The 14,802-nt window shown below is 34.8% G+C and overlaps 1 protein-coding gene across 1 annotated transcript in view; it reads right to left on the bottom strand.

Moving 5' to 3' along the window:
• Positions 1 to 496: 496 nt before the first annotated feature.
• The window catches only part of LOC120222632 (coiled-coil domain-containing protein 7-like), a gene marked incomplete at its 5' end in the record, with an annotated part of 32,318 nt that continues 18,012 nt past the window's right edge, over positions 497 to 14,802 (bottom strand). Inside the window, 4 exons of the mRNA XM_039220530.1 lie at positions 497 to 669; positions 3,558 to 3,788; positions 11,598 to 11,687; positions 14,280 to 14,402. Of these exons, the coding sequence (XP_039076461.1) occupies positions 3,742 to 3,788; positions 11,598 to 11,687; positions 14,280 to 14,402 (260 nt within the window). The remainder of the gene's footprint in view (positions 670 to 3,557; positions 3,789 to 11,597; positions 11,688 to 14,279; positions 14,403 to 14,802) is intronic.

Below are 14,802 nucleotides of genomic sequence, written 5' to 3'. Positions count from 1 at the left end.
AATAGAAACACATGATCATAATAATAAAAATGCATAAATTTCAGGACGATAAGAGAAAACAAGACCACTAAAGATACTGAACTACTAACTCATACAGTATTTATAAGTTGTTTCCTCTTTTCAATATTTCTTTTTATATTAGCACCAATTAAATTTCATATTTACTAACATTTCCATACAGAGTAAGTCCTTTGATTTTATAAATCTTTCATAGTTCAACTACAGCTAGTAGTATGATTTGATGTTTTACTAAATATTTACTATGATTTGGTGTTTACTAATTATTACATAAAGAATAAAAATTTTGTTCTGACCTCTTCAATGAATATCCAGTTTTAATGTGAAAATAATAAAGCAAGATATTTTCTTTTCTAAATTCAATTCTTTTACCTGGAAGTGTAAGAAATGTATGAAGATTACTTTTCTCTATATAACATCATACAAAATATGCTTGCAAATAGTGTGACACTTAAATAATCATGACATTATCAAAACATGCAGAGAACAAAGTTTATTTAATTGTTTTTACGTCACGCCAGAAATTATTACAGGGACATTAGTGAATAGAAGCAAGCTGGAACTTCCATATAGAGCTCCTTTCTTAACATCAGCAACAAAAAGGCTTTGATCTTAGAGTTTCAAATTTGTTCCAGATAGTAAAGAAGAATTCTGAAAATAAACCAAGTAATTGTAATTTTCACTTAATTTATCCTCTAAAAAACACATACAAACATTTCTGAAATTTTCAGTTTTATACATTTCTTGTTATTAGAGCATATATTACATTAATTTCATTTTTCAAAATATTATCTAGAGCTTTTGTTTTTCAAAATCAGTGATCTTTCAGTATTAAAAAGTTTATTTTAGCTGGACATTGACAAAGACTCCCCCCTTAACCAAATTATATTTGGACTCCTCTAAGCCCTCTTTTTGACTAGGCCTTGGCCTCTGCCCTTGGCCTGGTTTTAGCAAGAATACTGTTTGGCTAATTTAGTAGGAATGCTTCTACCCTTGAAGTCTCCTTTTAGTAATTTTACATCTACTGACCTCCTCACTCTGTTCATTGGCTATAAATCCCCAGCTGTCTGCTATATTTGGAGTTGAGTTCAATCTCCCTGCCCTATTGCAATAGTCTTGAATAAAGTCTTCATTACCATTTTAAATAAATGTCACAATAATTTTTTAAACTGCATTGTTAAAAAGGGAAATGACTTGCTTTATCTTTGATGGTAGCCAAAGCCTTCTAAAGGTAGAAGATCCTACTTGGTTTGCCCAAATTCTGGCCTAAGTTGAGCTAGCCAGTGTTCTTGGTTGAAACTGACATTGTCTACTCAGTATTAAGGGACATCCTACTATCATAAAAAAAAAAGCACTATATTTTATCCAACAATACTGTTGAAATACTATTCCTGCTTCTACTTCTCTAAGGGTCTGTTCTTATTTATACTAGTCATTAATCAACAAAAATATTTTCTATATATTTTTCTGAATAGCTCACTGCCTTCCTAGGTCCTGATTAACTGTTGGATCATTGATAATTCTTAAGTTGTGCTATCCAATATTGGAGTCACAAACCACATATGGATAGATTTAAACTAATTAAAATTAAAAATCTAGATTCTCAGTCACACTAGCCATATTCAAGAGTTTGACAGCTGCATATTGCTCATAGCTCTCTTTATAGAGGGCACAGATACATAACATTTCCATTTTCACAGGAAATTCTATTGTGGAGTGCTGTGGAGTAAAAGCTACAATTGCCATGAAAGCGATGGTTTGGGAGGAAAATATTTAAATGGAACCAATACATATTAAATTTGTTCATTGAGCTTCTTCTGCCAATAGCTATAAGATCTGGAGTTTAAAAAAAAATCAGCTGCAACTATTTGCTTATGGCTTTGGATATTAGTTGATTTCTCTTATATCATCAAATGATTCACATGGTTCACAACTCTGGTAGCACCTTTGAATTACAGAGTATCTGGTTTAATTGGTCTGGGGATGAGAACAGAGAAATAATATTTTTATTTATCTTGTAAGTTTATTTTGAGAGAGAGAAAGTGCGAGGCGGGGAGGGACGGGGCGGGGGGAGAGAGAGAGAGAGAGAGAGGGAAAGAAAGAGGATCCTAAGAAGGCTCTGAGCTGTCAGTGTGGAGTCCGACCGGGGCACAAACTCATGAAACATGAAATCATAACCTGAGCTGAAATCAAGAGTCTAAGCTTAACTGACTGAGCCACCCAGGTGTCCCAAGAATTAGTGTTTTTTAAAAGCACCCCAGATGAATTCTATTTTGTAGATAGGCTTGAGAATCACCTATTTAGCACATGTTAGCTCATTTAATCAAATTATTACATAATATATATGGCACTGTTATCTGGATAGCCTATAGGGGGAAACAGAGAAGATGGAATGGATCCAGTTTAAATAATCTCAGCAATTGCCATTCAGGGGGACAGATTGCTATCTTGAACTAAAGTTGATGTTGAAAAAAATTATTCTAGAGAGAAATATAAAATTCACCTTGTTCACAATCCATTTATTTGACAACTTGTAGTAGTCTTACTATGTGTTTCTGCATATAGTCTCTCCAAAACCCTCACAAGAGTTGTTAATATGTTTCATCTTTATATTACCTCTAGATGTTTCAGTTTTGGAGAACAGAGTCAGTCATTAGTGAAGAATTACTCCATTTACTTTTTTCTTTGCTGATACTTTAATTAGGCTCAATCTATAATTTCTTTTTTACCATATATAAGTTGTACATTTTTTACTACTATATAGATTATGAACATCTTTAAATTAGAGATTTTAGAGTATAGCCATTATTTTATTAATTTTATTCCACTTTGTTTCTGTAGAAATCTATTTTTCCTTAATTTTTGACACAAAATGGAACTCCATATACTTAGACTAATATCATTGTCCAATGCTCTAATTCTTCCTGGGTATATGTAACATTCAAGATTCAAAAGAATATTATTAGTTTAAATATTCATGTCAGTAATAATCCAGATCAGTAATAATCCTGATTGAATTTAAGACCATGTCATCCAGTAACATTACTCACTGTAGGGCATAGTGAAAATGTGGTTAAAAACAATATTTTAATGTTATTAACATTGATTGACAAGGATCATGTCTTTAAAATTATTAGCACTTAGGGTACCTGGGTGGCTCAGTCAGTTAAGCTCCTGACTTAGGCTCAGGTCATGATCTTGGGGTCCATGAATTCAAGCCCCACCCATGTCAGGCTCTGTGCTGACAGCTCAGAGCCTAGAGCTGCTTCAGATTCTGTTTCCCTCACTCTCTGCCCCTCTCCCACTCATGCTCGGTCTCTCTCAAAAATAAACAAACATTACTAATTCTACAAAATATGCTCCAACACATATCAATCACAGTATTGTCATGAGGCATTTATGTTTATTTCCTTTTCTTTTTGAAATTTGCACAGCGTTTAAACATTAACATTTTGAATAGGATATTTTAATCATTTGTGATTTAAAATATAACTAACATTTTTAAAATGAAAAAAAGAATTGCAAACATTGAAACTCACCTGCTGCCAATTAAGCTCCTCTGTGATATGGACCTACCCTACTTATCCAGGGTGTTGCCCACTATTTTTCAATAAGCACCATCCTTTCAAGTCAGAGTTATTTTGATAAGGCTTCCACACTTGCAATGTTCATTGCTGTCTCCATGAATTTGCTCATGTTATCTTGATCAGAATTCATTTATTCTCAAAAAACATGGTGGGGTAGAGTTTTTCGGGCAGCAGTATATGACACTTTAAAGAAAAGTTATTGTGATTAAAAAAATTTCATTATAGTTGATATAATTTTTATTTTATGTTTATAGGGAAAACAGACTTATATATGAATAATAGTAACAGTGGAATTAGAAATGGAAAAGCAGTACATTTATCTATGTTTCTATAGAAATGATACTGGGACATCCTTTACATAGAGTAGTATCAATATAGCTCAATGGTTCTTCAAATTTAGCTGATGTCAGAATCGCCCTGAAAACTTATTAAAACAGACTGCTGGACTTGAACTCCAAAGCTTCTGAGTCTTTAGGTCTGTGGTAGGGTCCAATAATTTGTATTTCGAATATATTCCCAGTTGATGTCCAGGTTACTAGTCTAGAGGCCACACTTTGAGAAGCATTGATAGAGAAATTTTTAAAGTTCCAGTTCACTGGAATGTTGTTTTTTGGTTGAAATACATATAATATATATGCTTAATATATCTATGGTTCTTCAAAAAGACAATTTTAAGTGAGAGACAATTTGTGTACTGTGAAAGAAAAGGATCATAAAATTAGTGTTAGAGAGGAAATAGTGGCAATTCCTTTTAGGTAGAAGATTGATCTTTCAGTGGATAGTAACCAAAAATGGATTATAAAATATCTATTTATTCAAATGATGTTTGTTGCAGCACTGTTAAAAACCTGAATACAGGGGCGCCTGGGTGGCTTAGTCGGTTAAGCGTCCGACTTTCGCTTAGGTCACGATCTCACGTTTCCTGGGTTCGAGCCCCGCGTCGGGCTCTGTGCTGACTGCCAGCTCAGAGCCTGGAGCCTGTTTCAGTCTGTGACTCTCTCTCTCTCTCTCTGACCCTCCCCTGCTCACGCTGTCTCTCTCTCTCTCCTAGAAATAAATAAAACATTAAAAAAAATTTTTTTTAAAAACCTGAATACAACCAAAGTGCCCATTTAACAGAGGCCTAGTTAAATAAACTATGGTATTCTCAAATATAAAGGACATCAAAAATTAGGCTGATTTGAATGTGCTGATATGGAAAGATTTTCAAGACATATTATTACATGTTAAAAAGTGGAAGGAGGGAGGCAAGATGGCAGAGAAGTAGGGAGCTCCATGCATTTCACTTGCACCCATCTTTCAAACAGAGAAGGCCTGAAGCCATAGGACACTGAGCTGCAGAATTTTGGGAAGAGAAAGAGGCAGAGTACACTGGGAAGGCAACCTCATAAGTGCAGCTACCACAAGAAACAAGCCAAAGTACACATGGTGGAGAGTCCCAAATACCACTATGAGTAGGGAAATAAAATAACCAAAGTCTCACCAAGAGAGACCAAGAGACATTATTCAAAGAATACTTCCTAAACAGACAGGCCCTGGACAGTCAAAAGGGGGAGCAAAAAGATGCATGATTTCTTTGAATAAATAATAATAGAGGTAATATAAACAAGATGGAGGGCTAGAAGATCCCAATGCTTGTTTTCCCAACAAAACAATAACAAGAATAAACTAGAAACCAATGAAAACAGCTCTAGAAAATCTCTGCACCACAAAGAAAAAGCAGCATAAATCCTGCAGAGCTCAAAAACCAAGGATGACCACATAGAAAAGTGGAGGAAACACTTTTAACTGAGTCACCTCATTCTCCATTCAAGGGCAGCCAGGACAAGTCCCCTTGGAGGGATTTCACCCCTCGGGGACAATGAGAACAGGAGAGCCCCAGAAAGCTTCACTGCCATAGATTTTTGCACTTTTGCTATTCCCACAGTATGTACCAACACTAATCCCAGCTATAGAGCTGGTTGGGGTTCCCCTCCCAACTTGTCCCATCTCCTCTCCAGGACTGAAGCCATTGCTGTGGTGGGACTTGGCCCCAGGCACCCCAGTCACTGCTACCCCAGTTGAGAAACCACACCTCATCATCTATGCAACCAGAGGAGACGCCACTGCTCTGTCCTCTGCCCTAGATCCCAGGTTGTGGCTTTGACTTGCCATTAACAATAGAAGCAACCTCTACTTGGAAGTCTACCCTCTGGGTTCTGCCACAGGACTTTAACATTATATCACCTGGATTTACTGCTGCTGTTCCCAGACTACTCTCTGGGGCCAGAGTTGGGACTTTGATCTACCAGTCCCAGGCCAAGGTGCTACTGCACCCAGTTCCCTAGGCCAAACCACCACCATACCCTGCTACCACAGGGCCCATGATGCTGTTGCAAACTCCTTTCTCCAAGCACCACAGTGAACTCCAGAGACTGTATCTCAGTTCCACATAAAATCTGCACATACCCTCACCTCAAGCACTAGTGCCCCTGCCACAGCAAGTGCACTGTGTCCCAGGATCCAAGTGCCACTTGCAATTGGATCTCAGGACTGGCTCTACTGCTAATCTGAGTGTCAATATATTGGAACTGGCACTGAGAGGGATCCACTCAGCTAGAACCTCTTCCCCAGGCAAAAAAGAACAGGAAGATCCCAGCAGCCTTCACTCTTGAGCACCCTGACAGCACTTAGCTGCTACTGCCACCCATAGGACCTCCACAATTTTGACCACAAGACCCCCACAATATTCCCCAACATTGACCTCAATTGATGGAGCTTCACAGAGAATATACTGCTGTGCCTTCCAGGAATTGGAGATCCTATACCCTACCCTAAAATTGACACCATTACACCTGCCCTACAAGAAATGCTAAAGGCACTAATTCAAGCTGAAATGAAACGATGCTAATTAGGAACATGAAAATATGTAGCCAAAATCAAAATACTCTAGTACTGTAATTGTGATGTATAAATTAGGCTGAACTCTAGCACATAGGTTAAAAGGCAAAAATGTTAAAATAACTATAGATACAATATTTTGCTAATGTAAACACAATATAAACGATAAATTGAGACATCAACAAAATAAAATTGGGAGTGCAAGTAAATGTGTAGGACGTTTTATGGAATTAAATTTAGGTTGTTATCAGCTTAAAATAAACTGCTATGCGATGTATCATGAAAGCATTATGATAATAACAAAGCAAAAAACTATAATAGATACATAAGTGATAAGGAGAAAGTAAAGCATATCACTATAAAAAATCATCAATTTGCAAAGAAAGATGGCAAGAGAGGAAGAAAGGAACTATAAAACAATCAGAAAGCAATGAACAAAATGGTGATCTAAGTCCTTATCCGTCAATAATTATACTAAATATAAATTGTTTAAATTCTCCAGTTAAAATATAGAGGACTTAAAAGGATTAAAAAATAAATAAGATTCAGCCATATGCAGCCTACAATAGACCTCCTTAAACTTTAACAGCACTGATAGACTGAAAGTGAAGAGATGGAAGAAGATTTTCCATGCAAATAAAAATCATAAGAGAATAAGAGTAGCTATACTTTTATCAGACAAAGTAAACTTTATGCTAAAAATATCAAAAAAGACAAAATAAGTTTTTGATGATAAAGGAGTCATTTCATAAAGAGGATATAACTTATAAATATATACATACCCCATATTAGATCACCTAAATATACAGATCTGAAGGCAAGATAGACAGCAATGCAATGTCAGTAAACTTCATATCCCACTTTCAACAATGTTTAATATCCCATTCTTAACAATGAATAGATAATTCAGGCAGAAAACCAATAAGGAAATGATGAACTTGAACAACACTTTAGACTGAATAGACCCAAGAGACACATATACAGGACATTTCATACAGTACCAGAAGAATATACATTCTCTTAAGTGTACATGGAACATTTTTTTTTTTTTACAAATAGTTTATTGTCAAGTTGGTTTCCATATAACACCCAATGCTCATCCCCACAAGTGCCCTCCTCCATACCCATCACTCCCCTCCCCACCACCCCCATCAGTCCTCAGTTTGTTCTCAGCATTCAAGAGTCTCTCATGGTTTGCCTCTCTCCCTCTTCCCCGCTATTTCCCCCCCTACTTCTCCCCCATGGTCCTCCATTAAGTTCCTCCTAATCCACCTATATGTGCAAACATGTGGTATTTTTCCTTCTCTGCCTGACTTATTTCACTAAGCATAACACCCTCAAGGTCCATTCATATTGCTACACATGGCCAGATTCATTGTTTCTCATTGCCATGTAGTATTCCATTGTATAGATAAACCACATCTTCTTGATCCATTCGTCTGTTGATGGACACTTAGGCTCTTTCCATGTTTTAGCTATTGTGGAGAGTGCTGCTGTGAACATTGGGGTACCTGTACCCCTATGCCTCAGCATTTCTGTATCCCTTGGGTAAATTCCTAGCAGTGCTATTGCTGGGTCATAGGGGAGTTCTATTGTTAATTTTTTGAGGAACCTCCACACTGTTTTCCAGAGGGGCTGTACCCGTTTACATTCCCACCAACAGTGTAGGAGGGTGCCCGTTTCTCCACATCCTCGCCAGCATCTCGTGTTCTCTGATTTGCTCATTTTAGCCACTCTGACCGGCATGAGGTGGTATCTGGGTGTGGTTTTGATTTGTATTTCCCTGATGAGGAGGGATGCTGAGCATCGTTTCATGTGTCTGTTGGCCATCTGGATGTCCTCTTTGGAGAAGTGTCTGTTCATATCTTCTGCCCATCAAGTCTGTTTCTAATCTCATTTATTGTCTTCATCTCTGATTTCATTTTAACTCTTCAATTGCTGTGGTAAGGTTCTCACTGATGTCTTCTATTCTTTTCTTAGGCCCGGTGAGTATCCTTATGATTGCTGTTTTACATTCTCCATCAGGCATGTTACTTATATCTGTTTCACTTAGATCTCAGGCCGTGGCTTTATCTTTTTCTTTTAGTTGGGATAAATTCATCCATCTTTGCATTGTCTAGGCCTCTGCTTTCTTCTGTGTGTTAGAAAAGCCAGTCATGTCTCCTGATTCTGGAAGTAATGGCCTTATGAAGAAGAGGTCATGTAGTGCCCAGGGCCTGACACTTCAGGGGGTATCTCTGAAGCATGTGCTCTGCTGTTGTGTTCTGGCTGCTCTATCCTTCAGGCCAGTTGTCTGCAGAGGCTCTCCTTGCTTCCTGTGGCCAGTGTTTTGTCCCTGGCCTGAGTGTGGCGGATTAAGTAATCACCACATTGATATTTCATTTTCAGTTATTTTATAGTGTTCATTCTGTGCTTAGATATGAAGGTATGGAGATGACAATATGGTCACTTTCTTCAAGTTACCCTTATACATTTCAGAAAAAATAATATGTGAGACACACACTTATATCTATATCTATATCATCTATATCTATATCATATATATATGAACATAGAGAAAATGATAGAACAAAAATACAGAATATAAACAATTGATAAATCTTGGTATAGACTATATGAGAATTCCTTAAATTTCTCTGTAAATTTGAATTGAGAGAAAAATTAAAAACAATTAAATCCTATTATGCAAAAAACTTCTGCAATAACAAAAGCAAATACTAGAAATATAAGCAAAAAATATAAGTAGGTTATTCATGGAGAAAATTAAAATAGGTAATAATAACAATATTAAAATATGCTTAGTTCTCATTAAATGTAAATAACCAAAGATAAAACATTTTTAGCATACATTTATTTTAAAAATTGTAGTAAAATATAGATAACATATAATTTACCCTCTAAACCACTTTTAAGTTTATAGCTCAGTGACATTAAGTACATACACACTGTGCAGACATCACCACTCTCCATTTTTAGAACATTTTCATTTGCAAAACTGAAACTGTACCCATTAAAAAATAATTCTCCATTCCCATTTCTCCAGCTTCTAGAAACCAACATTCTACTTACTGTCTCTATGAATTTGACCATGTTAAGATACTTCATAGTTTGTCCTTTTGTGATTGGCTTATTCCACTTAGTGTAATGTCTTTCATATTCATCCATGTTATATGCTAAACCATGCTGTATCAGGCTTTCCTCTTTAGGCTGAATAATATTCCATTGCATGCATATGCCACATTTTTTTTTTTTTTTTAGTCCATTAACCACTGTTGGACACTTGAAAGTCTTCTATCTTTTAGCTATCAAAAATGATGCTGCTATAAATGAAGATCATTTCGTGTCTTTGCTTTCATTCTTTTGGGTATATATCTGGAATGGAACTGTTGAATCATACAGTAATGCTATATTCAATATTTTGAGGAACCACCATACTGTTTTACATAACAGTTGCATCATTTCACATTTCCAGCAGCAGTGCATAAGAGTCCTAATTCCTCCACATCCTCACCAATATTTACTTTCTTTCTTTTTATTTCCTTCATAAAAATAGCTACCTTTCTGGGTATAAAGTGATATCTCATTGTGGTTTTGATTTGCATTTCCTTGATGAATAATGAAATTTATGATATTTTCATGTGCCTATTGGCTATTTGTATATCTTCTTTGGAGAAATGTCTATCAAGGTCCTCTACTCACTGTTTTATCAAGTTTTTTGTTTTCATTGTTGAGCTTAAGAGTTCTCTATATATTCTGGTTGTGAACTGCTCTTCAGATACATGATTTGCAAATATTTTTCTCCCATTCTGTGGGTTTCCTTTTTACTTTATTAACCTTGTCTTTTGATGAATAATTTTAAAATTGTGATAAAACCTGTCCATGTTTTCTTTGTTTGACTGTGCCTTTGGTGTCATACACAAGAAATTATTGTCATATACAATGTCTTTACGATTTTACCCTATGTATTCTTCCAAGAGCTTTATAGTTTAGCACTTAGTTTTAGGTCTTTGATCTATTTTAAGCTGTAACATAAGGTGTAAGGTAGGGATCTAATTTCACTCTTTTGCATGTGGACATCCAGTTTTTTCAGCACCATATGTTGTATAATTCTCTTTTTCCCATTAAATGGTCTTGGCCTCCTTATCAAAGTAATTTGACCATATACATAATAGTTTATTTCTGGGTCCTCTATTCTATTGCCTTAATTTGAATGTCGGTCTTTATGCTGGTACCACTGTTTTGACTACTGTAGCTTTGTAGTAACTTCCAAAATGATGAAGTGTATGTTCTCCAACTTTGTTCTTTTTCAAGATCATTTTGACTATTTAGGATCTCTTAAGATTCCATATGAATTTTAGATGGATTTTCCTATTTCTTTAAGAAACCATTGCTGGGATTTTGATAGGTATTATACTCAATCTGTAGATTATATAGTATTGATTGCTTAAAAATATTAAGTTTTCCATTCTATGAAAAGTCTAGGGCTGATTAAGATGCTGGGAAATAAATCCTTCATGAAATTACTAGCAAAATTATTAACTATGATAATTTGAAAAGTAATTTGGAAATATATATTAAAATAAAATATATATATATACCTTTAATGTAATACATGTTTACCTTCTTTTATAAAATACAATCACCACAACACAGATAAATATGTACAGTGATATTTATTGTACCATTTCTTATAATAGTCAAAAAGCTAATTTGATAAGAATCTAAAGTCATTCAGTAGAAGAATGGTTGAATAAAATATAGCACATTCACATTATAGAATATCATGCAGTAACTTAAAGGTGTGAGATATAAAAGAGGTATATATTATCAGTTTATCTGGATTGGAGGCAAGAAAGGTCTATACATATTAGTCGATTATGTACAGAACCAGCAAACTCATATATGTAGATTGTGTGTGTGTGTGTATGTGTGTGTGTGTGTGTGTGTAACACAAGTTTGAAGAAATGTTTAGAAAAATATACTTGTTTCATAACACTGGTTGTCTGGAGAAAGGGACCCGTAGGTTTGAGGTGAGTAGTAAATAGAAACAGTTAAGACATACTATAAAGTTTTATTTCATTTCTCTTTGTATAGCAGTGATTTTTTTTTTACCTTTATGGATAGTTTTTTTAGTTGGAGAGATCACAGCAGGCAGAGTAAGTTCAACATTTTTTTTGTTTGAGATAGAATTTTTTCGATGCCCTAAAAAATGAAATAATATTACTAAGTTATCTTATAAATGATCTGATTTCAACTTTTAAAATTTTTAAATAAATCTTAATCCAATTTTAAAGCACAGCTTTCTTAAAATTTTAAAAATAACTTATAGCAGTTTTCCTAACACACATATTTTCTCTCTGGTTTTTCCCTGCTGGGTATTTGATATTTAAAAACAAAACCAGCGGGGCGCCTGGGTGGCTCAGTTGGTTAGCAATGGACTTTGGCTCAGGTCATGATGTCGCGGTTTGTGGGTTCCAGCCCCGCATCCGGCTCTGTGCTGACACTCAGTGTCTGGAGCCTGCTTCTAATTCTGTGTCTCCTCTCTGCTCCTTCCCCACTTATGCTCTGACTCTGTCAAAAATAAATGAATGTAAAAAAATGTAATAAATAAATAAAATAAAATAACAAAACCAGGGCTCTTGGGTGGCTCAGTCAGTTAAGTGGCTGACTCTTGATTTCCAATCAGTTTCCAATCTCATGGTTGGTGAGTTCAAGCCCCACCCCACCCCAGGCTCAATGCAGCATGGAGCCTGCTTGGGATTCTCTCTCTCTCTCTCTCTCTCTCCCTCTGCTCCTACCCCACTCATGCTCTCTCTCTCAAAATACATAAATAAAAACTTTTAAAAAACCCAGTAAGAGTACAAATTAAAAAAAAGAAATATTAGAAATATTGTATACAGCGGTGCTAGAGGAAGAGGGGCACCTGGGTGGCTCAAATGGTTTAGCATCCAACTAGTGATTTCAGCTCAAGTCATGATCTCACAGTTTGTGAGTCTGAATCTCGTGTTAGACTCTAAGCTGAGAGTGTGGAGCCTGCTTGGGATTCTCTCTCTCCCTCTCTCTCTCTGTCCCCTCCCCAACTCACTTGGATTCATGCACAGTCTCTCTCTTAAATTAATAAATAAAATTTATAAAAAATGCCAAAGAGGGTTCTTTTAGTATAATAAAAAATACTTAAACAATTAAATTGATAAATTCTCATATAAAGTTTTTATCTTTATATAACAGCATACATTTATTAACAAATTTTATATTACTACAGTGAAAGATGTAGTGTTAATGGAAGCAGACATGTTTAGAAATATTAGTGTTAAGATACATACTTTCTTTTTTTTTAAGATACATACTTTCAACAGTTAGAAACAAAACTATGTAATAAAGGAAATAGTTTCAACATGCTTATTTGAAGAAAAATACACTAAAATAAACATAATGTGGGGTATTTAGATGGTATTTTCTCAAAATTAGTAGGAAAAATGTACTATATTGATGCATTGAGTTTTTACAATATATGTTGTACAGAGAGAAATAAAACATTTTGAATTCTTCCATTTCCTTAAGGTAAGTGTTTGCTTTAAAAATATTTATCTCTTATTATTTTTAGGTTCAACACTTCATGGTTTGATAGAATATAAAAACATTTATGATAGAATCATTTCTATTCCATCCATAAAAGAAGACCACTATTATTTTTCTCTAATTATGGAATAGAAGTTTAGATAGTAAGTTATCCAGACTATTTGTTGGTTTTTATTCTCTTTCTCTTTCTCATTTCTTAAGGCAGTATTGCTGCTTATAATTAACACCTCTATCAAAAGGAAAGCTCTAGTTTAGGAAAGAAAACCCAAATTGTAGGTGAACAAGGAGCTAATAAATGGAAAGCAGTATGGTAGGTTATATGAAGTAGCAAGTGAATCTAAAAGTCAATTCAAGTTGTCTAAAATATACATATACTGTAAAACTACTAATCTCATTCTCTCAAAGTTAGTAGGAAGAAAAAGAGTTTATCTGAACATAAAGAGCATATTATAACTAATTTTTCTAATTTTACAGAATGCTTGTTTGCCTAATCATGCCTTACTTAATAGTCAAATTTATTTTATCTCTGAATTACAAAATCCATTGGATGGTAAAACGTAACCAATGGATATAATGATGAGATAAAGATGCAGAGGGAGAAAGAAAAACTGGCCAAATTATTGGTAGTATATATAATTCTTTGGGGCTTTAGAGAATATAATAGACCAAAGGAAAATAATCTACATTTTAAAAAACTTTCAAACTCAATATCCAAAGGGTATCTGTAAGATGATGATTATATAATGCCTCTGGAGCAATGATAGGAAATGAGGTCTGTAAATTAGTTCCTAGATATTGGCTGGGAAGATAGTAATGAAGGAAAAGGAACAGTGAACATAATGTTTATTTTCCTTCCAATCTACCCTCATACTGAGTTTCTCTGTGGCAGATCGTTCCTGGGGTTGGAGAAAAGGAAAATATATAAATATAAAAAGAAGTATTATAAAATGAGTTTATCTCAGCCATCTGCAGGATCTATAATAGTGAGCAAGAAAGGAAGGCTGAGAAAAAAATGGAGCTCCAATTTACTGGTGGCAGGGAAGGAAGAGATATATAAAAATGCATATAGGTTAGATGAGCTTTATCAGTGTTTACTTTCACTTATGTTTTGCTAAGCTGGTTATATGATTAAGGCTAGGATGATATGGTTATTTCCATATAATTAAATCTTTACTAATTAAAAAAATTACGTTGTACAATAAGAATAAAAATTACCTGAAGGTTCCTTAGTCAGTGAAGGAAACTGGATGGTTTTATGAATGGTTGACCCAGCTCTAGATGTTTTATGATATGCTTTTGGAGTTTTAGTCACATGGGGTGAAATGTACTCAGATCTTCCTAGAAATATTTAGAAAAGATATTAACTGTAAGAGAGATTCCATTTGTAACTAATTTTAATACACAGTTGCCAATAAAATTGAAATAACTAAATTTTTTTGAGATGATTAATAAAGAAATACACATTAAGAAGAGTAGTTTTAGAGATCAGATCTAAGTTTTAAAAAGCAAGTCATAAAAGACTATCTCTATAAATTCCATTTGTCTGAAATGTACGGTGTAGGGAAATTTTATAGAGACAGAAATTAGATTAGTGGATGATGGCTTGCAGTATGAATATTTCTTTTCCACATAATGAAAATGTTCTAAAGTTGAACATCATGATGGAAGCACAACTCTGTGAATGTACTAAATGCCACTGAGTTACACACTGTAAATAAGTGAAATGAATGGTATGTGT

The sequence above is a fragment of the Hyaena hyaena genome, unplaced genomic scaffold, assembly GCF_003009895.1.
Source record: "Hyaena hyaena isolate Hyena2069 unplaced genomic scaffold, ASM300989v1 scaffold_899, whole genome shotgun sequence".
NCBI classification, from domain to species: Eukaryota; Metazoa; Chordata; class Mammalia; order Carnivora; family Hyaenidae; genus Hyaena; species Hyaena hyaena.
This window is presented reverse-complemented; position numbering and strand designations above follow the sequence as displayed.